Below are 21,797 nucleotides of genomic sequence, written 5' to 3' on the forward strand. Positions count from 1 at the left end.
GTCGAGGCGAGAAGCGGGCGGAGCCGCGGGCGGGGCGAGCCAGTCAGAGTCCGCCAGGAAGCCGAGAGCGAGCCGCGCGGTGTGTCTCCTCCTCCTCCTCCTCCTCGCTCCCCGGACAAAGCCGCCGCGGTCTCCGCCACCACTACCGCCCCCGCCCCTTCGCTTCCCCCCCGGGCCCCCCCTCGCCTCACCGGCGCAGCTCACCTCGGAACGAGGCCGCCGCCAGACGCCGCCGCACGGAGCCATGTCGGCCAGCAGCCTCTTGGAGCAGGTAACCGGGGTGGGGGGTGAAACTGGCTGGCGGCGGCGGCGGCGGGGAGCTGGAGGTGCCGCGCTGGGAAAGGCCCCGGCTTCGGGCCTACCGGGCGGCTGTGGTGGGGGGAGCATAAACGGGCAGCCAGGAGGCCCCGCGCGCCCTCCCTCCTCTCCTCGCGTCGCTCCCGTTTCAAACGAACCCCCGCCGTCAAGCAGGGCCCGGCCTTCCTCCCGCCGAAGCCTCCCCGAGGCAGGCGGAGAGGCCTAGGTCTTGCTCTCCGGCTCTTCCCTTCCTTCGCGTCTCCGTCGGACTCGGGGTTCGGGTTCCTCCTCTTTTTGCCTCATCACCTTATGTTTCCCTTTCTTTCTCTTTTTCTCCTCGCCGCCGCCGCTGCAGAGACCTAAGGGCCAAGGCACCAAAGGTGAGTTGAGGGACCAGCCGCCGTGGCGGGACCGGGAGAGATCCAGGAGGGGTGGCCTGGGAGGTGGTGTTTTCCTTTTTTGGGGGTGGGGGGAGTGTGAGTGGAGGAAAGATAGCGCGTTTTCCGTTCATGGAGGATAAGGGAGGGACGCCTCCCGTCCCATTTTTCGATCGGACCTCTTGTTTCCTGAAAGGCATGCAGGTGAGGCGAGTTCCTGCCGTGCCGCCGTCTCTCCAGGAAACCGTAGCGTGGGTTGCCGCATGGGCAACACACATACGTATCCGTGTGACTTTTGAGAAATAAAATGAAACAGAACGTGGCAGGGAGGAATGCAGCGTGTTTTCCCGTAAGCAATGATGCCCCATTGGGGGGAAAAACTGGAGGAAGTCGTCATTGCCTTACGGTTTAAAACTTCGTTCGAGCTATATATATATATGTGTGTGTGTGTGTGGTGTAAGGGAATCCCAAATTAGTTGATTGAGATGAGAGTGACGAGTTATCCCTGGTTAAGAGGGAAAGTGTGAAGTATTTAATGGGCTCTTTAATTCGGCAGAGCAAGGAGCTGGGTGCTTGGAAATTAACGTTTTGAGCTAATTGCAGAAGTGAGTCATAGTTAAGAGGGTGCAGTGCACATTAAAAGGTGGCAGTAGCCAGTTTATGTTAGTGGACTGAGGGGGTATTGCATGTTCCCATTTTCTCTAGGCTTCACCCACCCTCAAAGCAAAACCAAAAAACAACAACACACAAACACAGCAAGTTTTAATAAAGAGATAATGTATGGCTTACTGCTGGGGTAGTAATTGTGGTGCCATCCGGATGTTGTTGGACCCTAATTCTCCAGCATGCATGGGCAGTGGTCAGGTATGATGGGAGTTGTAGTCTAGCAACATCTGGAAACTGCCCCATTGGTTATCCTTGGATTGCAATATGAAGATAACAGCTCAGAAAAGGGCCCTTTGACAGCTTTTTCAGGAGGAGATCCTGTAAGCAAAATTGGTGGCAGTGAATAACTGGAGATTGGTGGTTTGCCTGAATATTCAGGCTACAGGAGAAGGAATGGACTCATTAAGTTTCTACAGATCTTTTAAGGTGAACATAAAGGAGAGAAGCTTTAAAAGGCCATATAAATGAGAATAGTTTGTAATGTTAAAAAAGTTAAGGGGATCATTTCATGGGTTCCAGTTGCAGAACAAAATTCTGCCAAAGCCTGTACCTGTGTTTCTCCCTGCCTCACTTTGAAATGCTTGTGCATATGAGATGGGCTGCTCAAAGGGGAAAGTTCCTATTAATGAAGTTGCTCCTTAACTAAGTTTAAATGTAAAGCTAAAAGATGCTTTTTGTGGCTCATGTAGCTGTAAACAGTGTAAAGAGAGTTCAGTTGTGTGTTTGATAATGGCAGCATATACAGGGAGTGATTTGCCCTTTAGTTCCCCAACCTTTACAGTGGAAGGGGGCAGAATTGAAACAGAAGGAAAATTGACATATTTCATTTTCTATGTGCAGAAATAGGGATCAGGTGGCAAGACTTTCTAGGTCACAGGGTGTGGTTTTTAGACAAGATAGAATAAACTATATTGGTATTGAATAATGCTTGTTATACATTTGTTTTTAGTGCAAAATGGATCGGTGCATCAGAAAGATGGATTAAATGATGATGATATTGAACCTTATTTGAGTCCTCAGGCCAGACCGGTGAGTGATAGAAAACGTACCTATTTGTTTAATGGGTGGGGTGCATTATTAGTAATTGTTTCCTTTTCTGCTATCTAGCTTTCAGGATGCCTTTTGGGCTTGACATTGTACAGTTAACTAACGGCTGACTGAACTGGCAATGCTATATAGATACTCATATGTAATTTATATGGAAATATGCAGTGCAGCATGTGGTAACAACTGAGTGTTAGCTGAACAATGCTTATAAATGTTGCAAACCTAGCATTAAGTAAATAATCCCCCCCAACTCCTCACCCAGTTCTCCTTAACATGGGTCCCGGTGCAAACTTCTTTCAGCTTCCTAAAGGAAGTGTAGACTACATATAAACTTCTATCTCTGTTTTTATCTGTATAAATCGTTTAAGCCTCTTTAGTGGACCAAGGCCACAATCCTCAGCACACTTACATCCTAAATTCTATGCTTGAAATTCTGCAATTAGCTAAACTATAAAGTGCCATTGATTTCACTGGGACTTGCTTTGAAGTAAATGTGCTTAGAATTGTAGAATAAATCAGAGTACAGGATGACTTAGTTCTAGGAGATTTCATTTAGAACACTTACCTTTTTTATCTTCACCAGCAGTATATTTGTGTGTGAAAGGAGGGGTGCTTGTACTTTAGTTAGATTCAGTCTTCTGATTTAGATGAGAGCTAAACCTTAATAACAGTTTCATTTTGACTACTTAAAGACAGTCCTTATTCTCCCTACTTCTGGAAGGTGTTTAGGTTCACACTGTGGCTGGGATCTGCTGGGAGAGAATTCCATCGTTGTCCAATAATACATTACCGCATGCCATAGTGTATTCCAGTGCACATTTAGCATGATCATGTAGGCACATCTAGTCAGTCTTTGAGTTTGTGACAGGATTAAAGTAGCCACAAGCTGTTCAGTGCATCCTGGATACATGAGTATCTTGAATTGTTCCCAGAAGACCATTGCCTCTTGAATCATGTTTTAATGTGTTCCCAATCACTAATGTGTCAAGACTAGCTGTAGGCAGGTAAAAACATTGCAGTAGCATTCAAAAAACATTGCAAAAACATTCAAAGTTGCAAAGGCACAACAGGTGACTTTCAATTCTGAATTGATAAGAAGGGGCAGCTGCCTTTTCTGCTGATAACTTTGTGAAAAGTGTTCATGCCACTGAAGCTACAGCTGTATGAACAGATATAAGAACATTCCATGCATGTAAACCTGAGGAACCCAGGGCAGACCACCCCCCATACATGCTGGATGTTCCTATTTTCCTGCAATCAAAGGTCTGCTACTCATCATTACCTCACTTTTATTGGCTTCAGCTCCAGTTGGCTTGTCTGCATCCCGTTCCCCACTTACCCTGGATATCAAGTAAACTGACTACAGGACCTTGGTCGGATGAAAAGAAAAGAGCTGGGTGTTACCAGCGTACTTATGACACCTCATGCCAGGTCTTCACTTGATCTTGCTTAGTGGCCTTATGTTATATATACATGTTAAATAGTAGAGGGTGGAATCCTGTGATGCCTGGAAGTTTACAGGGAGCTGGGTGGTTCTTAGTGCTTCAGGAATTCCCTGCCAGGAATGAATGGAAATTTTTGAGTAATTGTGTAAATATCTTACAGGCCTTGTAGTAGTGATAGCAAAACCATGTGATCTGTTCTTCCAGAGCACAGTATGTTGCAATTACTTATTTGTGCCATGGTGAAAAATAATTAGATTTGGGGGCTCAAAAACAGTTTTCCTACTGGACATGATTGAACATTAGAGTGGCAGTCCCAGAAAACAGTCATCTGGATGCATCTAAAGTGATAGGAAAATGGATCTATTTGGCAGCCTGTGACAACTGGCTGGAGTTATCCAGGGTGCTTTCAAGCAGAGCAGAGTCCTGGACAGTCTTAAATCTCATTTGATTTTGCTTAACACTGATCCCCTCTACCCTGATCATTGCCCAGTGTTTCGTTAATAAAAAAAATGTGCACATGGGTGTTACTTGCGCCTGGGTTCCTATCACCACACCCCTCACAACTGGTAGACGATGCCAACAAAAAGTCAATCAAGATGAGAGGAAGCCCCTAGATGCTAACTTTTAAACTCCAAATTAAAGCATTGCTTTATTTGTGAAGTAGATGTCAACCTAATATTGGTAGGCTTGAGATAACTATGCCTTTGGATGTAGGGAACCTTGGTTTTACCACTTCATTAACTGGGCCTTGGTTGTTACATTATAATACTTAGTCTTCGCCTTAGAAAGTTTGCATTGCTAGATATGGAATGTCATCTAGATATGGAATGTCATCTTTGTACTCTTCAGCTCTTCAGTTTCTTAAGTAGTAGGTCTTCTGTAAACAAGAGAGATTTTGTTAAGTAGTGGGTGATTATTGTGGTCAGTTTTGCATTTGGGGCAGTTCAATGACAGTTCACTATCAAGATCAGGGGTAGGCAACCTAAGGTCCGTGGGCCGGATGCGGCTCAATCGCCTTCTCAATCTGGCCCACAGCATGTTTTTACATGAGTAGAATGTGTCCTTTTATTTAAAATGCATCTCTGGGGCATAGGAATTCGGCTGAAAAAGGTTGCTGAGCCCTGATCAAGATCAATGAGGGGTTTTTATGTGCCTACCCCCGCCCCCGGTTCTGCAATAAATTTGGGTGTGGGTGAACTGGACCAGTGTCAGTGTTTTGTGAAGTGGAGCACATCCAGCATACAGTGAGCCCAGTGCTATCAGTTTACATCCTTAATCTTTAGGTGGTGGTGGAACATATTCTTGATTAACTTCAATTAAGATTTAAAAATTCATGGTTTTTGTGTGCAGCAGTATGCTTAGTTATGCCATTAATGCCTGTTTATTTGCTGGCATTAAAAGGAAGACTTCTGGCAGGCTTGAGAGATATGTTTACACTGTTAAAGCAGTTGGTCCTTGGGGGAGCTGTTTGGTTCCTGGAGTACATCTCAAATGCATAGCCTCAAAAGAGCTTACAGAAGTAACATTTTGCAATGATTATTTAATGTGATGTCATGCTGGTAACTGATATTTCAATTTAATGACAGAGACTTGCAGGTCACAAGTTCATCCTTTGAAAGGCTTAGGGCTGCGCCCAAAGTTAGTGCTAATCAAAATTGACCCATTGAAGTTAATGTGCATAACTAACTTATGACCACAAATTTCAATGGGTCTTCTCTGAGTTGAACTTAGTTGGATACAACCCTTAGTTTCAAATTTTCACTCTCTTAGCATGTCAGATTCTTCCTTTTCTCACTCTTTGATCAGTTCAGTTATCTGAAAGAAACCACAGTTGGTTTTCCTGCTTCTACGGTGACTGTGTTATGTCCTATTTGAAACTGGCGGGTAGGGAAGCCCAAACTGGACATGAGAATCACCATGAGTGCTCTCAAAAGAAGCAGACATGCTTGTTGTCTGCCGCCCCTCCCCACCTCACTTCTTGATGATATTTTAAAAAAACTTTAACAATGTGGAGTGATGAGACATAATCAGTTGCTACTCCTGCCACACATCACACCTGTGATACAAAGTTTTGTAGTGGGTAAACTGAACATTATCATGCCATATTTAACAAACTGAACTTCATCGTGGTTATTATTTTCAATGGGTCCAGTCTGAGTAGTACTAGCATTGGATACAAGACATTATCCTAAAGCATTAGGGAGTTGTGGGTTTGTGACAGCCATGATTTGCCTTTAATGTTATGTTTGGGTCTAAGTCAACACTTAAATGCCATGTAGGTTCCTGAAGCAGAGAGAGGTTGAATTTGCCAACTTTTCATTCTTTTAGTAGCAGCAGTTATGGTACAGATATTATGACATTGGCCATTGATGAGCATACATCACAGAATTATTGTGAATGAATGAGAACTTTCTTGCTTACAGTACAGGTATGGGCGACCTGTGTCTCTCCAGATGCTATTGGACTCCTGTCAGCCCCAGCCAGCATGATTGGGAAGCTGTTGTAGCTGAACAAAATCTGGAGGGTCATAGGTTTCCTATCTGTGCTATAGTACCTTTGCAACCTAATCCTATGCCAGTCTAAAGGTTAGTGCTGTGAGCGGAAGATTGCACTTCAGTGATCTACAATGCAGCTGCACAAGGCAGAGATGCCACTTACTTTTTGAACTGCTCATAACTTAATATTATTTCTAGAAACCATAAGGTTGTATGTGCAGAACTGCATATGTTCTTCCGCTGTGCACATGGTGCTAAAGAGGCAGTCGGGTATTAATAATTTTAGCAGGTGTGGTCTCCTTGCTTGGCATAAATCAGGCAGTTCTTTCCACCACCTGCAAAGTTTCTTCTCACACATTCAGAAGTGTATGATCCCCTTGCCCTCCATCACAGCTTGTATTCTATTTGAAACCAATAAATATAAGTTGCAGCATTCATGGCACATCCTCTGTAAGGTGTCTGTGTCTTTCGTGGATAGGGGGATGAATTACAGGTCCTACCTTACTGATGACAAGGGAGGAATCCTTGCTGCAGCCTCTGGAAACTGTTTGTTGGCTTATGAAGCATAGCCATGGCCCTTTTCCCAATGTATCTGAATGTTTTTACTTCATTAGTTGAATCTATCCTATGCTTCCTGCAGGGAGCTTCTCCCTGGTCTCCAAAAGCCCTTTGGGCAACTCACCAGTTGCTGCAGAGTGTTGGGCTGGCTCCCAGGTGTAGAGTGACACTGTAAGGTGTTCCCTTGAGCTGGGTGTCCTGTGCCCAGTCTTATAATCTACTCAGACTACACAGCAAAATACATGAAGAGGGTCTTGGTTTAAATGGCTTTGAAATCTGAGACTTGTCAAATACAAAACTACTCAATCTTGTAGGTCCAGAGACAAAGATTATATCCTTTCATAGCTTGTTGCTGTTCTCACCTTATGTGGGTCTGCTGAACAAGTAAAATGGGCTGAGAGATGTTTAAATGAGAACACTTTATCAAGAAGGAATGTTTCTTCTGCTGTGGGGTCGACAACTTATATTGTAGCTGAGTGATCAAATAACTTTCACCTATGATCTTGCATTCTAGAACAAGATGAAGCTTTAGGCAAATTACTTAGTATCTCAACCTAGTCTGCCTCACTACTTTGGGCTTCTTGATGGAAGATCAAGAGACATACAAAAATTCATGGGTGCTGTCCAACAGCTGTGCACATCTTATTATGGCTTGTACAGAGGGAACTCTAAATGTGCCCACTAACTGGAGAGTGTGTTTTGTCTACATTTCTTTAAATTTTATACTTACTGGTAGATCATAGAAAATGCATTATCCTTTCTTATTGGTAGAGTAGGGTGCAATGTAAGGTTAATTCTTAGTTATTGGCAGAGACTCTGGGTATAAACCCCAGAAACAACTTAACAATTTCAAATAATAAACACATAATTAAAAACTATTCTGAACTTTATTTGGATTTTTAAATTTGAAATTGTCGTGAGTTTTCAACCCACACTCAAGTAGAAAGAACACAGTTAAAATACAACCTGGTCAGAACTCTTTATCAGTGGTAAATACTGATCTTGATAATGTCTTGGGCTAAAGGCATTAATGTGCTAGTGCTTTGTGAAGCGCCAACCAGATACTTTCAAATGTGTGAGCTACTTTGGATCCTAATGTTTTCTGAGCCCAAATGCATGTAAGTTTAAACTGCACCAAATTATTTAGAAAGAAAAAAAGAGTTGCAAGAACTGAGCCCTCCCTTCACTTTTTCATTTTTGTTTGAAGTAGTTACTTATATAAATTTTGTTAAATATATAAATTTTGAGTGTAATAAAACCTCCAAGTGCCTTTGTAAGGAAGTATTAAGTCTTATCAGCCTGGTAACCATGTAATAGTCATAATTTGAAACCTGTTAATTGCTTTCTGTTCTTCACTGGTATCAATATGCCAACAACCTTTGATTGTATCAATGGTGCCTGCTGCACTCATCAATTTACTTAGCCTTAATTGTGATTACTTTTAGTACAGTGGTCTGAGAAGAGTAACAATTGAATGCTTTAAATGGGTAGTATGACCAGCTGATCTTAGTGTATATCCTGCTAACACACAATATAGGTAAGAAGTGCAAACACCACATGTGCTAGACAAGTGGGAACATTTTGGAATATCTTTGTGGTTTAAGGTAAAATGCAGAATGATCCAATTTTCACTGATACTTTAAAACCATTACAGTGGTACCTCGGGTTACATATGCTTCAGGTTACAGACTCTTCTAACCCAGAAATAGTACCTCGGGTTAAGAACTTTGCCTCAGGATGAGAACAGAAATTGTGCTACGGCGGCAGTGGGAGGCCCCTTTAGCTAAAGTGGTACTTCAGGTTAAGAACAGTTTCAGGTTAAGAACGGACCTCCGGAACGAATTAAGCACTTAACCCAAGGTGCCACTGTAGCTTATTTTTAATTTTATTTCATTTGTCAGTGCTTTGTACAATAAAAAGTCTCAAAGCAACTTGACAAAAGTGTTCAGTGTTAGCCACAGGTTTCAGTAAATAGGCTTGCCTTGTGGGGGAAAGGTCTGTGGAAAGCATATATTGTTTCATGCTGCAATGTGCTATTCATTTAACTGTTCAGTTCTTGCTTTTCTCTTCCAGAACAACGCGTACACTGCAATGTCTGATTCCTATATGCCGAATTACTACAGTCCATCCATTGGATTCTCCTACTCTTTGGGTGAAGCTGCTTGGTCTACAGGGGGTGATCCACCAATGCCCTACTTAACATCTTATGGACAGATAAGCAATGGAGAACCTCACTTTCTCCCAGATGCCATGTTTGGACAGCCAGGGGCCCTTGGCAGCACACCATTTCTTGGACAGCATGGCTTTAACTTTTTTCCAAGTGGAATTGACTTCTCAGCTTGGGGCAATAACAGTTCTCAGGGGCAATCAACTCAAAGTTCTGGATATAGTAGCAACTATGCTTATGCACCAAGCTCATTGGGTGGAGCCATGATTGATGGACAGTCTGCTTTTGCTAGTGAGACCCTGAATAAGGCACCTGGCATGAATACCATTGACCAAGGGATGGCAGCTTTGAAGCTAGGCAGCACTGATGTAGCAAGCAACGTCCCAAAAGTTGTTGGCTCTGCTGTTGGCAGTGGGTCTATTGCCAGCAATATTGTAGCTTCCAATAGCTTGCCTCCAGCTACCATTGCTCCTCCAAAGCCAGCATCCTGGGCTGATATTGCCAGCAAACCTGCAAAACAGCAACCCAAGTTGAAGACCAAGAATGGCATTGCAGGGACAAGTCTTCCACCACCTCCCATAAAACATAACATGGATATTGGAACTTGGGATAACAAAGGGCCAGTGACAAAAAATGCTTCCCAGGCTTTAGTTCAGAATATTGGTCAACCACCAACCCAAATATCTCCCCAACCGATGGGTCAGCAAATGAGTAACAGCCCTCCAGCTGTGCAGCCTTCCGCTGGACAACAGCCACAACCCCTGCCACCTCCACCACCCCAACCAACTCAGCTGCCAGTGCAGCAACAGGCAGCTCAGCCTGCCCGCTGGGTTGCACCTCGTAACCGTGGCAATGGGTTTGGCCAGAATGGAGTGGATGGTAGTGCAGTTGGACAGTCTCAGACCACTTCTGGTTCTGCCCCTTCGGAGCCACACCCAGTCTTGGAGAAGTTGAGGTCCATCAACAACTATAACCCTAAGGATTTTGACTGGAACCCGAAACATGGTCGGGTTTTCATTATCAAGAGTTACTCTGAGGATGATATCCACCGTTCCATTAAATATAACATCTGGTGCAGTACAGAGCATGGTAATAAGAGACTGGATGCTGCTTACCGCTCCATGAATGGAAAAGGTCCTGTTTACTTACTTTTCAGTGTCAATGGCAGTGGTCATTTCTGCGGAGTTGCAGAAATGAAATCTGCTGTGGACTACAACACATGCGCAGGCGTGTGGTCCCAGGACAAATGGAAGGGACGCTTTGATGTCCGGTGGATTTTTGTGAAGGACGTTCCCAACAGCCAACTGCGGCACATTCGCCTAGAGAACAATGAGAATAAACCAGTGACCAACTCCAGGGACACTCAGGAGGTTCCTCTGGAAAAGGCTAAGCAGGTGCTGAAAATCATTGCTACTTACAAGCACACCACTTCCATCTTTGATGACTTCTCACACTATGAGAAACGCCAGGAGGAGGAGGAAAATGTGAAAAAGGTAACTTGCCAAACTGCCAGGATTTGGTAGGGAGTAGAAACAAAGGGGAGGAATTAGGTGTGATTATATGAGATAAAGTTGACCATGGCCTCCTCCTTATAAGTGAGTTTGAAGGGGGTGTCATTGCTGTGTAAACATTTATTGAGAAGCTTGTGTAGCATACAAATACATTATATTGGAATACTGTTAGCAAACTTCAAATAGGCCTCTTTCCACTGACACACAGTGAAAGGGCTAGATGAGGGTTCTTGCAGTCTTATTCATGTGTGACTTTAATGAAGATCAGATTGTTGATCTTCAGTGAAAAGTGTGACTGCATTTTTGTTTTTGGCCAAAACGTTTAATATGATTTCCCCATTTTGTACTTGCAATTTGTATTTCTATAGCTATGGTCTTTTGACTTGAGCAATAAAATTAACTTGACATCTCTAAAAGATATGCTGAGGAAAGTTTTGCTTCTTGGGTGGTTGGTGAGAAGATGCTAATAAATGGGAAGTAGAAACATAGGGCAGGATCCAAACACCTACTTTGGGCATGTCCAAGGCATTGAGATGACATCTGGTGGAATACTTGACTTCTGAATAGAAGGCCCTTATTTCATATCAAACTGCTTATGAAACTTCACTGTTTCAAAAGAGGCATGTCATATGACATGAGGATTGCCTTTTTAGGAACACAAGTCCATACCTCTGTTGGGCATCGGAAGCCAGTTGCATTCGTTTTCTTATGTAGGTCTTTGAAAGATACTTTATATACATCAGGAATGGGGAATCTCTGGCCCTCCAGATATTGTTTGACTCCAGCTCTCATAATCTTTGTCTGTTGGCTGAGCCAGCTGGGGCTGATGGGTAGTCCCAACAACATTTGGAGGGCTGCAGGTGCCCAATTCCTGGTACAGAGTAAGGATGAAATCCAGTGCTGTTGTTCTGCTTGCCACCCTGGGTTGGAGGACTGAAGGGGAAATAAAAGATTTTCCTCCCTATCTCCTTTGCTGGATCAGAAACACGTGGAATGACAGCATTAACACTAAAACAAATCCTGTGACATCTCAAAGACTAACACATTTATTATGCCCTAAACTCTTCACAAGATAGACTCCCTTCACCAGATGCATGTATGGACTAGCATAATTGCATAATTCCAAATGTATGCCACTGTAAACCAGCATAAGTGTTTGCTCCTCCTTTTGGTATACATAAGTGCAGGTTTTCTGGCCCTGATGATGAAGAAATGGTTGTAACCTACCCTAGGACCTCATGGTGAAGGGCAGATTATAAATTGATTGAGTAATAATAGGGCACACTTTCTTTAAAAAATGTTGCATGGGAAAGGTTAATGTGCACAACCACCTATGGGTCTCAGGTTACTTCGCGAACCTTGAAGGGTGTTGTTTTTTTAAAGACTGAAATATGACCTCCATCATTTTTATAACAGTGGCTTATGAGGCACCTATGTTGTAAAAATGCAATGAGCAAGGAAGCAAAACTAAGTGGGCAAAATAGACCTTGGAGGTGCTTATGTTTATGGTTTGTAGAACTTCAAAGAAGGTGCAGGAAGGAAGAATGGCAGAGTAGTACAAGTATATTAATTCTTTCAAGTCCAGTGGGTACTTGATGGTTTCAGGCACTCCTTTTAAAAATGGCAGTACTTTTGTTAAAATTCAGCTTATGTATTAACAGCAATGCGGACAATGTTAAAAGCTGATACACTGCTGGAAAAGCATGCTTTTAAGTTAAAAGCTCCATGAGTTGCCTTTTGTTCCTCCTTGGAGTTAGATCAGTGGGCCCTCAAATGGACAAGTAAAAACAGTATTATTGTGTCCCTAGTATTGTCTAAGCAAAGTGATTTTTTTAAAAAAGCCTGTACATTTGTTTTATATAAGACTGCCACCGTCTGAGAAGTACATTAAAAGTGGTTTGGTTTGTAATAGTTCAGTGTTTAGCATATCAGTTTTGGATGTGTGCTCCATGTTATGAGACTCTGACCCTAGCCATGAATAGGCAGAAACTCTTTAAGTGGGAGCTGACTTTCACTTTTAATGGAATGTAGTAATGGTTTTAAGCAGAAGTGGTGCATGTCATCCTCTGTAGCCTGTTCTGTTGGCTTCTGGAGAAGAACTTCCCCATCTAAGTTGTCCAGGCACCTGTAAAGTGGCATAAGGCTTATTGTCCACTGTCATTTGTAACAGAGGTCGTTTTTCAAAGAGCTTGCTGTCTTGACAGTTGGCAGGAAGATGGTAAGAGATTCTCCATCCCTGCTCTTTGAAAGATCAACACTTCAATTTGCCTGATGTGTAACTTTTTAAAGCTACAGTTAATTTCATTGGTTGGGGATCCACCTAATACTGTAACTCCTCCAGTGCTACTTTGACATGGTAATATTGGGAAAACTTGTATTTTCAAGGGGCTTTAGATTTATAACAATATTCTGTGAAACTGTAGCACCCTAACAGCAGTCAGAATGTAGGGATACAGTCAAACCTCTGTTCCCAAACTCCTCTGTTGTTGAACGTTTTGGCTACCAAACGCTGAAAACCCATAAGTAAGTGTTCCGGTTTTTGAAGTTTTTCGGAAGCCGAACGTCCAACACTGCTTCCGCTTGAGTGCAAGAAACTTTTGCAGCCAATCAGAAGCCGTGCCTCAGTTGTCAAACGTTTCAGAAGCTGAACGGGCTTACGGAACGGATTATGTTCGACAACCGAGTTTTGACTGTACAGTCTTAAACCCAGGCAAGAGCAGCTGTTTTTTGTATTCTTATGAACCACTTGTTGTTCCAAGCAGTTTCTGGGGGGCAGAGGTATATTTTGCTACACAACCAACTTCTTTATGAGTGATCAGGTTCTATAATAAAGCACCACCTGGCAGCAAGTGTGAAACATTTTTGAGTTCCTTGCAGTCTTGCATATCTGAGACATCATATGTAAAACCAATAGAAAGCTGTAATGAGTGGAACATCTCTTAAAAAATAGTTTCAGAAGTCATGGTGAGAGAAGCTCTTAATGTTTTACCACATCCTTATGAAAATGTTCTCAGGATGGATAAAATTGGATCATAGGAACCTGGGAAGCTGCAAGTTAGAACATTTGTCTACTCCGCCTGTAGCTCTCCAGGGTCTCAGGCAGATGGTCTTCCCCATAACCTGCAACATGATCCTTTAACTGGAGGTGTCAGACATTGAGCCTAGGACCTGCTGCATGCAAAGCATGATCTGCACTACTGAACTGTGGTCACATGCAGTATCAGGATCATCGGCTGCCAGTTGGCCATCTCTGCCTAACATGACCTACTTGGAAGTAAATCTCAGTGAAATTGGTAAGCTTTTAATGTGCCACAGTACTCCATTGTTGATAGAAAATATTTGTTCATCTTTTTTAGAGCTCTGGACTATGTAAGCAAAGTACATACTGTACATACTGTTTAGAGCTTTAAGAATTTGTCTAAAGATTTGCATTCTGCAATGGCATTTTTTTGTTTTTGGCTGTCCAGAGTTCTCTCTGCATATCTCAGAGTAATGTTTCTCAAACATAGGTCTTCAGCTGTTTTTGGACTACAACTCCCATCAGGAAGTTGTGGTCAGGGATGATGGGAGTTGTAGTCCAGCAACACCTGGAGGCTCAAGTTAGAGAAACACTGTGAGGGTGAGAAGCCCAGAGGAGTGGGCATAATCACTTGGAGACTCGCTCACCTCTGATAGCCTCAGCAGCTATTTAGGCGAGCATTTTTTCCTTAGAGAGTTATTTGGAGAATACTCCTTTCAAGAGGCCTGTCTCCCATTCATACTTAAGGAAGAAAGCCTTCTCTGTTCTATGGTTATTGATAGTTATAATCAATAAAATAGCAGGATAAATAAAAAAACAAAAACACAACCCCAACCCCACAAAAATGAGTGCTCAGAACTTGATTCAAGCAAGTATAGAAAAACTGTAAATTCCCTGGTCTGGTGATCACTAAGTGGGGAACTATGGACTGTGGATACCACCTTTCACATAAGGGAGCTCCATTCCTCCAAAAATATCAGAAATGTAAATCACTGAGTAGTCACATTCTATGAATACTATACCCGAGCACTTGGAACTTGGTTGTTGAGCATTCAGTGACTTACACATTTGCTTTGCTCTGATTCAGAGTGTTCAGATTTGCTCCCTTTTTCTTTTGTGCTGCTCCCAAAGCTAGTGTGTTTAGAAGAGATGATTGATTGTAACAAAAGTGGAGTCAGAGGGGAGCTTGTGGCTTAAAGACACTCCTATACCTCTGTCATTTGAACACTGTTCTTAGTCCTCAAGCCAGTTGCTCTGGCCTCTATTTGGGACTAGATTTAAGGGGCTTGAACTTTGCCCTTGAGTCAGAGCCATAGCCAAGCTAGACTTGCTGTTCCTTCTTGCAGCAGGATGGTTTGAACAATAAGCAGGCAAACTATATTTCAGAATCCTGTGATGAAGCCTGGTTTGCAGCATTAGGGTTCAGAAAGCTCATCACTACTTTTCCTGATTTTGCCAGTACTTAAATTTCAGTTGGGGTAATAACACTAGCAAGTGCCTCAATCTCCTTACCAGATCCCCTTAGAATATTCTCTGTTTTTTGTGTGTACCTAATTCTACAGGCTTGGATTTGAAAGTAAATTTTGGCAAGTTGCTAACAGAGGGCTAGTTGCCTTCATATGGGGGAAAGGCCATAGCTCAGTGACAGAGCATCAACAAGTCCAGCATTTTCAGTTAGGTCTGGAAATGTCTTCTGTCTGAAACCCTGGAGAGCTACTGCATGTCAGGGTAGACAATACTGAAATAGATGAACCAGTGGTTTGACTCAATATCAGGCAATTTCCTATGTTCCTGTGATTGTTTTAAAAACATTTCTTTAAAAACGAGTGAAGATACCGTATTTTTCAGTCTATAAGATGCCCCCATGTATAAGACCCCCCTATTTTTAGCGACTCAATTTAAAGAAAATGAGGGGAGATGGCCCAGAGTTGTTGTTTCTCCTCCCACCCATGCAGCTGCGGGCAGGAAATACTCCCTAGATTGTTTCCTGCACACTGTGGCATTGGGGGAAGTTGTGCTCCTGCTTCTGCCCCTCATGCTACTATCTGTGTATTGGATGACCCCAGTTTTTTAACATGATTTTTGAGTCAAAAAACCTTGTCTAATACACAGAAAAACATGGTAAGAGAAATATGAGCATGATGGCCACGGTGCAGAATTTCACAGATGAAAATAACTTAAGAGAGCCAGCATGAGGCAGTGGTTAGAGTAGGCTGCAGGGGAGACCCGCCTTGAAACTCACTGGATGGCCTTGGGGCAGTTGCTTTCTCTTAGCCCAGCTTTTCCTTCCACTGTCTGGTGCGTTCCAGGTGTTGCACTCCATTTCCTAGTGCCTCTGAACATTTGCCCATGCTGGCTGGGGCTGATAGGAGCTGGGTAATTTTGGCTTACCCTAATCCAACACAGAAGGTTATTTGTGAGGATAAAATAGAGTAATCTATATCCATGTTGATTGAGTAGGATACAAATGCAGAAAATGTCATTTACCTATTTTGTAAGAGTCCTGCAGCTCTGTTGGCACAATGCAACCTCTTCTTCCTCTCCTGTTCCTTCCAGTCCCCTGTTCACCCTCAAAATCAGTGCTGGAGATTTGGGGGACCTTCCAGAGCAGTTTTTTGGGGCGCATGTGTGAAGGAGAGAAAAGGAAAATGCTATTGCACCAGTGGAACTCAATTGGCGCAGCATTGACGCAACCTTCAGTTCCTTATAGGTCTTTCTCCTTACCTCCCCACCCCCTGCCATTAACTCAGTGCCCAAAGCATAGTCAGTATTTGTACAATACGTAATTAAAATAGTTTGTGAGACACTATTCATTCTAACTTCTGATATGACTTCAAAGTGTATTAATGCTACCAATTCTTAAAAGCATCTCTAAATAGCACCTCATGTCTGTCACGTTTTTGCTTCCTGAAATAAAGTTGCAAAAAGTTTCCGTACTCTGTTGTTTCTGAAAGGTTGTTTTGAAGGTATCTTACTAGGATTTGTTAAGAAGCATCACTGCCATTTTAGTTAGGAGTTTGGTGTAATGTACTCAGTCAGGGTTGGAAGCCTCATGCCCGGGGACTGAATGTGGCCCTCCAGGCTTCTCTGGTTGGCCCTTGATGCTTTCTCTTTGGCTACTCCCCTCTTCAGCCTGCTCCCCCCCCCAACTTGTGCTGCTTCATGCCTTCTTTGGGTGTCTGTGGCTAGCATGTGTTGTTGAACTTTGATAATGTCTCTTTCTTGCCTGGACAGTGGATGTAGAGATGAGCATGTGGGATAAACACGTGGTCATATAAAAACCTCTGGCTTTTCCCTGGCAAGAATGTAGCCTACTACACAAGCAGAAAAGTCACATCCACTGTGCTGCCTCCTTTTGTCTCTAGTTCCTTGTTCCTTCCTTGTGCCATGCATGCAGCCCTTGAAAAGATCTATGAAAGAATGTGGCTATCAGATTTTTCCCATCCCTGTTCTACATTATGATAACTGCCATGCCATTGGCTCACAATGCATTCCCTTGTGTACAAAGTTGTATTTGCAAAAGTGGAAAGCACTTCTTTTGAAGGCAAATCAAAGCTGCTTGTGAGGGTTTGTCCCATCAAACACTTTAGCATATGTCATGGGTTGGTGAAGTTGACAAAATCTTGAGGGCTGTCTTGAAAAGCACTTCTGCTTAGATGCTTGAGCAAATGTGTTTTGGACACAAGCCATTGGCTATTAAGCAATTTGCAAACCATGGTTTGGCTGATGGAGCTGTGTCTCAAGTTCCCATGTTCCCTATTCCTCTTGCACACTCAGATTTCCTGATTCAAAGTGAAGGAGGGCACCTCTGCTTTGTGTAACCATAGTATAGTTGCATAAATCAGTTTGTTCAGTTTTGGATATGCTGACACACCGTGGTTTGCCGGAAGTGGGGAGTGAATTGGAACATAGGAGAGGAGAAACATGCAACGTGAAAGCATGATTCCAGTGACCTAAGCATAGTTGAATTTTTACATAGAACAAGCTGAAGAGTGTAGCTATTGGGACAAGATGGCTGACGAGAATTTTACATACATTTACATACAACATCTTAGTTGGGCCCCTAGTCCATTGCTTTGTTTGCATTGATAGTGTACATACGTTCTTCTTCCAGAAGAGAGAACTTTCATATGCATAAAGCAGCAGGTTTGGGAATATGACAGATGATTTGCCCCTAGCATTTGTTTTCAAGGCTATTATCAGTGCAATGAAAGCTAATAGCATTAATTGCTTTCTAGGTGCTGTACAACGATGACTTCATTCAAATTATGGTAAATCTATATAATTTGTATGGTGATAAATCTGTCAGAAGCTAAATTCTTATATAGTATTTGAAATGCTGTGTTAGATAGCTAATGCATTATAGAAGTTTCAGATTGGCTTTGGTGTTTATAGTAACTACACTCAATTTGTAGAAAACACATGGTTGTGGGAATCAAGCGGTAGAGGGCATCACCTCCAGGACTAGATAGGCAGAGCTTGGCCATAGATCTTGAATTCTGGATTACAGCTAGGTTGCAATAATCCCGTGGTTTGTGTTCAGTGCTTGTCCTACTCAGAAGTATACCCACTGAAGTTAATGGATATTACTTGCTTAGTTTCATTAATTTAAATGGGTCTCCTCTGAGTGGGACTTACTTGGATACAACCTAAAGTGTTGTTTGTGATGTTTCCCTTGAAGACTCTGGATACCTTTTTATATAGGACCACTTTTCTGTACCATGTTTTAACACAGTCCCAAACTAGGTTACCATGAATTAAACAATTTAAAAATGTAATGCATAAAATTGCAGAAAAATTTTAATAAAGCGGTTAAAACAAAAACACACTTTCAGTAAAATCCCTAACACCTGGTAAAATAAAACATTTTCACTTGTCTCTGAAACAAGATTAAGAAAGAATGTTGTTGGGCTCTCAGGCAAGATTGATTAATTAAAATTAGCAAAAAGAAAAAACAGTTTATGGTTATTACTGTTGTTATTGTTTTTAACCTCCTTCCACAAATTTTCCAGTATATTAAATGTGAAAAAAGCTAACATCATTTAAATCAAGCTTCCTGTTGATTCACCTTCATACATTTCCTAAACTATGGCACAAATCTCTCAACTAAATTATGTTAACTTGCAACTAGCTAGAGGATTACACTGTTTTAGTCTTAAAACCAGGCGTTGCATCTTCGCCACACTGTATACCCTCTAAAGCAGTCTTTTTCTGGTGTCCTGGTGTTCTTCAGATATTTTGGACCACAACTCCCATAATCCCTGACCTGCTGGCTGGAGCTGATAAAAGTTGGAGTTCAAAACATCTGGATGGCACCAGGTTGGGGAAGGCTGCAGCAGGGTGTTGTGAGATGGAATTAGATCAGGAATGTCTACATGCAGGATGTTCTAAAGGAAACATTCTGGAATAGTATACCTGATACGATTTCCAAGACAAAAGACAACACTGGATAAATTATGGAAGGATATCTTACTCAGTTGCAGCTGTGATCCATTGAGATCAGAAAGGATGTACTTTACCTTACATTTGCTTTTTGCTCTGGAGAAGTAATTTTCTTGCCGATAAGTAAAATTCCAAATTTTGTCCCAAGCCAGTTGGTCTTCCCATGTAACCTGTGTCTGCTCTTCTACTTACTCTGTGATAGATAACATCTTGCAGCATTACCTCTTCGGTCATCCTCTTCTGACAGTGTTGAGGGCTGAGTCCTAGATTGTTTTTTCCTGCATTGGGTTGTTCCTGTGTTTCATCAATAGCCTTAAGGGAAAGTGGAATTAATAGCCTTTCCCCATAGATTATAGTCCTGTCTTTCACATTCCTGTTTGACAGAGGAGTAAAAGAGACAATTGGGGTTTCCCTATGGTAATCTGGTTGGCCACAAAGGGAATGACATGGTGGATAAGATAGGCTTATAGTTTGACCCAGCAGAGCTTTTCTTTTCTTACAACTTTGCCAAGACCATCTAGAAAGTTAATGAAAAAATGGGGATATGGCCTATTGAATAGGCTGGCCTATCAAAAGTCTAGCATAGTTCAGCAAAGTGTCCAGGCAAACTTCTGTGATGGAGTACAAACTTAAAGCATCAGTACAATTTCCATTAAGGAGCTTTGCATTAGTATGTAACTTAAAGCTTGTCTCTGCATTCCTTTAGATTTATATGGGAGCAGAGTCTGCTCTGTTGGCATCCCTGCCTTGGTATCAAACATGTGATAACCAGCTGACATGATGTTCTCAGTAGCCTGAAGGGATCAGTTATGCCTGAATAGTAAAGGGATTTCTTTGCACTCTTCCTGAAGTGCTGCTAGTTAGCAGCTTAGCCTTCATCTTTTAGATGGGATGCATGCTGAGTGTCCTGCAATATATAGGTTCAGACCACATGAACTTTCTGCTTTTAGCGGTTAAATTATAAAATGATCAGGTAAATGGAAGGTACAGCATGATTACATATAGTTTGTTCACATAAATGGAATGGAATGCAGCTAAATTCTATCCTGACACCTTTTGAGTGGGAGTGTTGTGTTTTCAGTTGCCATCACCTCTGGAGAGCTTTATGCCTTCATAGCTTAGTTTTCAGTTGGTGTGTTGATAGCACACTTTATACCAACTATTGCATTGCCACTTGTTTACTAATTTTTTCACAATGTAAAAGAGGAAGAAGAAACAGAAATTACCACTATCTGGTTCTGGGGTAGCCAACATTGTGCTCTCCAGGTGTTGTGAATGACAACTCCCATCAGTACTAGCCAGCATGATCAATGGTCAGGGATGACTGGAGTTGTGGTCCACAACATCTAGAGGGAGCCACGTGCCTACCCTGATCTAGTTAAGGTCCAAAAATTTGCTGATTGTTAGAAATATTGGGGTCTCTAGGAGGACGCAGACCCAAGTGAATGTTTTTCATGATACAGACTAGCTTGCTTCAAAAGATGTTTTAGGGATTAAAATGTGCACAAAGCAGGTGCTGTCTGGTATATTTGGAATATGAGGAGGTAGCTCAGCTCAGCTGAATATCCACAGAATGACTCTCATCCTAAGTCATTAACCTATTCAGCAGTGAAAATAATACTATTAAAAGTTTTACAAAACTGCCGTGCCACTAACCGCCGCCTTTCTGTCTCTCTCTCCTGCAGGAACGTCAAGGCCGTGTCAAGTAAAATGCTGAGCCCTTCCACAGAGACTGCAGCAGACATGCTGCAACATGGATATCTTTCAGAAAGGATGAAAAACTACACCAGAGAAAATTAGAACTTGTTTCATTGACTTCATACAAACTCTTATAAACTTACAGTTTTAAAAAAAGTATTGGAATTTCACAAGAGACATAGGACTTAAAAACAAAAACAAAAAAAACCCTTCTAGGTAGAGTAGAGGTGAAAACTGTCCCCTTTCTTTTGGCTTTGGTTGTGATTTCAGAGCATACGCTTTGTTTTTTTGTCTTTTTACTATGTTGATCGGATTTTAAAGTCCGCAAGTGGCATATGCCTTTTTCTCTAATTTTTAAACCTGCCGCTTCCCTGGTTTCCTGGCCTTCTAAACCTCTCTTCCCTCTGTTTTTTTTTGACATTTGCACTTGGAACACCGAGTTGTGACTTTCTTTTGGACATCTACCATGGAAAGTGGAATAAATAACATTTTTTCCATGGACTGGAAGAGGAATTTTATGAAGAATTTGATTTTTTATGCCTAGAAGATTTGAATGGAATCTGTCGGCAAGGTCGTGTCTGAGGGGTGGTTCATTTTCTCTCAAAGTCAAATACGAAGAGTCCTAAGAAATGTTCTGTTCTTGTGCATTATATGGATTACAGATTAAGTCTGGCTTGATTTGATTTGAAGGCTGAGAACAGTGGTAAAAACTTGTTTGTTTACAGGAACATTAATTTTGGAAGAAAAATATTGTAAACTGTGTAGTGAATGTTTCTTCAGTTTTCTTGTTAAGCCAATGAGGAATGGGCGCTGCCTTTCTTTCACCATTAATCACTTCTCAATAATAAACATGAGATCCTGTTGAGCATCACTTTTTGGCCCCTTAGTTTTTAGTCCGTAGGCCACTGCTTTAGCACTTGTGCACAGCAACGAGAAGCTTCAATATGAGGAATAAAAGCGGGTGTGATGAACTTCAGTGAGGCTTTCCAGCCTCTAGTTCATTGGCTAGTTCTGGTCTTTCTCTTTTAAGAATTCACTTCTCAGGGAGTTGCTGCCTGACTATTATCTTAACACC

The 21,797-nt window shown here is 42.2% G+C and overlaps 1 protein-coding gene across 4 annotated transcripts; it reads left to right on the forward strand.

Annotated features, from left to right (window-relative positions):
* Positions 1 to 21,593, forward strand: YTHDF2 (YTH N6-methyladenosine RNA binding protein F2). 4 transcript variants are annotated; one of them, XM_079989079.1, is made up of 7 exons: positions 1 to 271; positions 653 to 677; positions 2,290 to 2,369; positions 3,690 to 3,818; positions 8,959 to 10,545; positions 17,821 to 17,853; positions 20,710 to 21,593. In XM_079989079.1, exons 1-7 carry the CDS (start codon positions 245 to 247, stop codon positions 20,731 to 20,733), a joined length of 1,905 nt encoding a protein of 634 aa, XP_079845205.1. In that variant the 5' UTR covers positions 1 to 244; the 3' UTR covers positions 20,734 to 21,593. The 4 variants fall into 4 exon arrangements, with proteins under 4 accessions (XP_079845205.1, XP_079845206.1, XP_079845207.1 ...); XM_079989080.1 differs by lacking the exon at positions 17,821 to 17,853 and having other exon boundaries at positions 3 to 271; XM_079989081.1 differs by lacking the exon at positions 3,690 to 3,818 and having other exon boundaries at positions 3 to 271.
* Positions 21,594 to 21,797: the final 204 nt, after the last annotated feature.

The sequence above is a fragment of the Podarcis cretensis genome, assembly GCF_951804945.1.
Source record: "Podarcis cretensis genome assembly, chromosome: 8".
Lineage (NCBI taxonomy): Eukaryota > Metazoa > Chordata > Lepidosauria > Squamata > Lacertidae > Podarcis > Podarcis cretensis.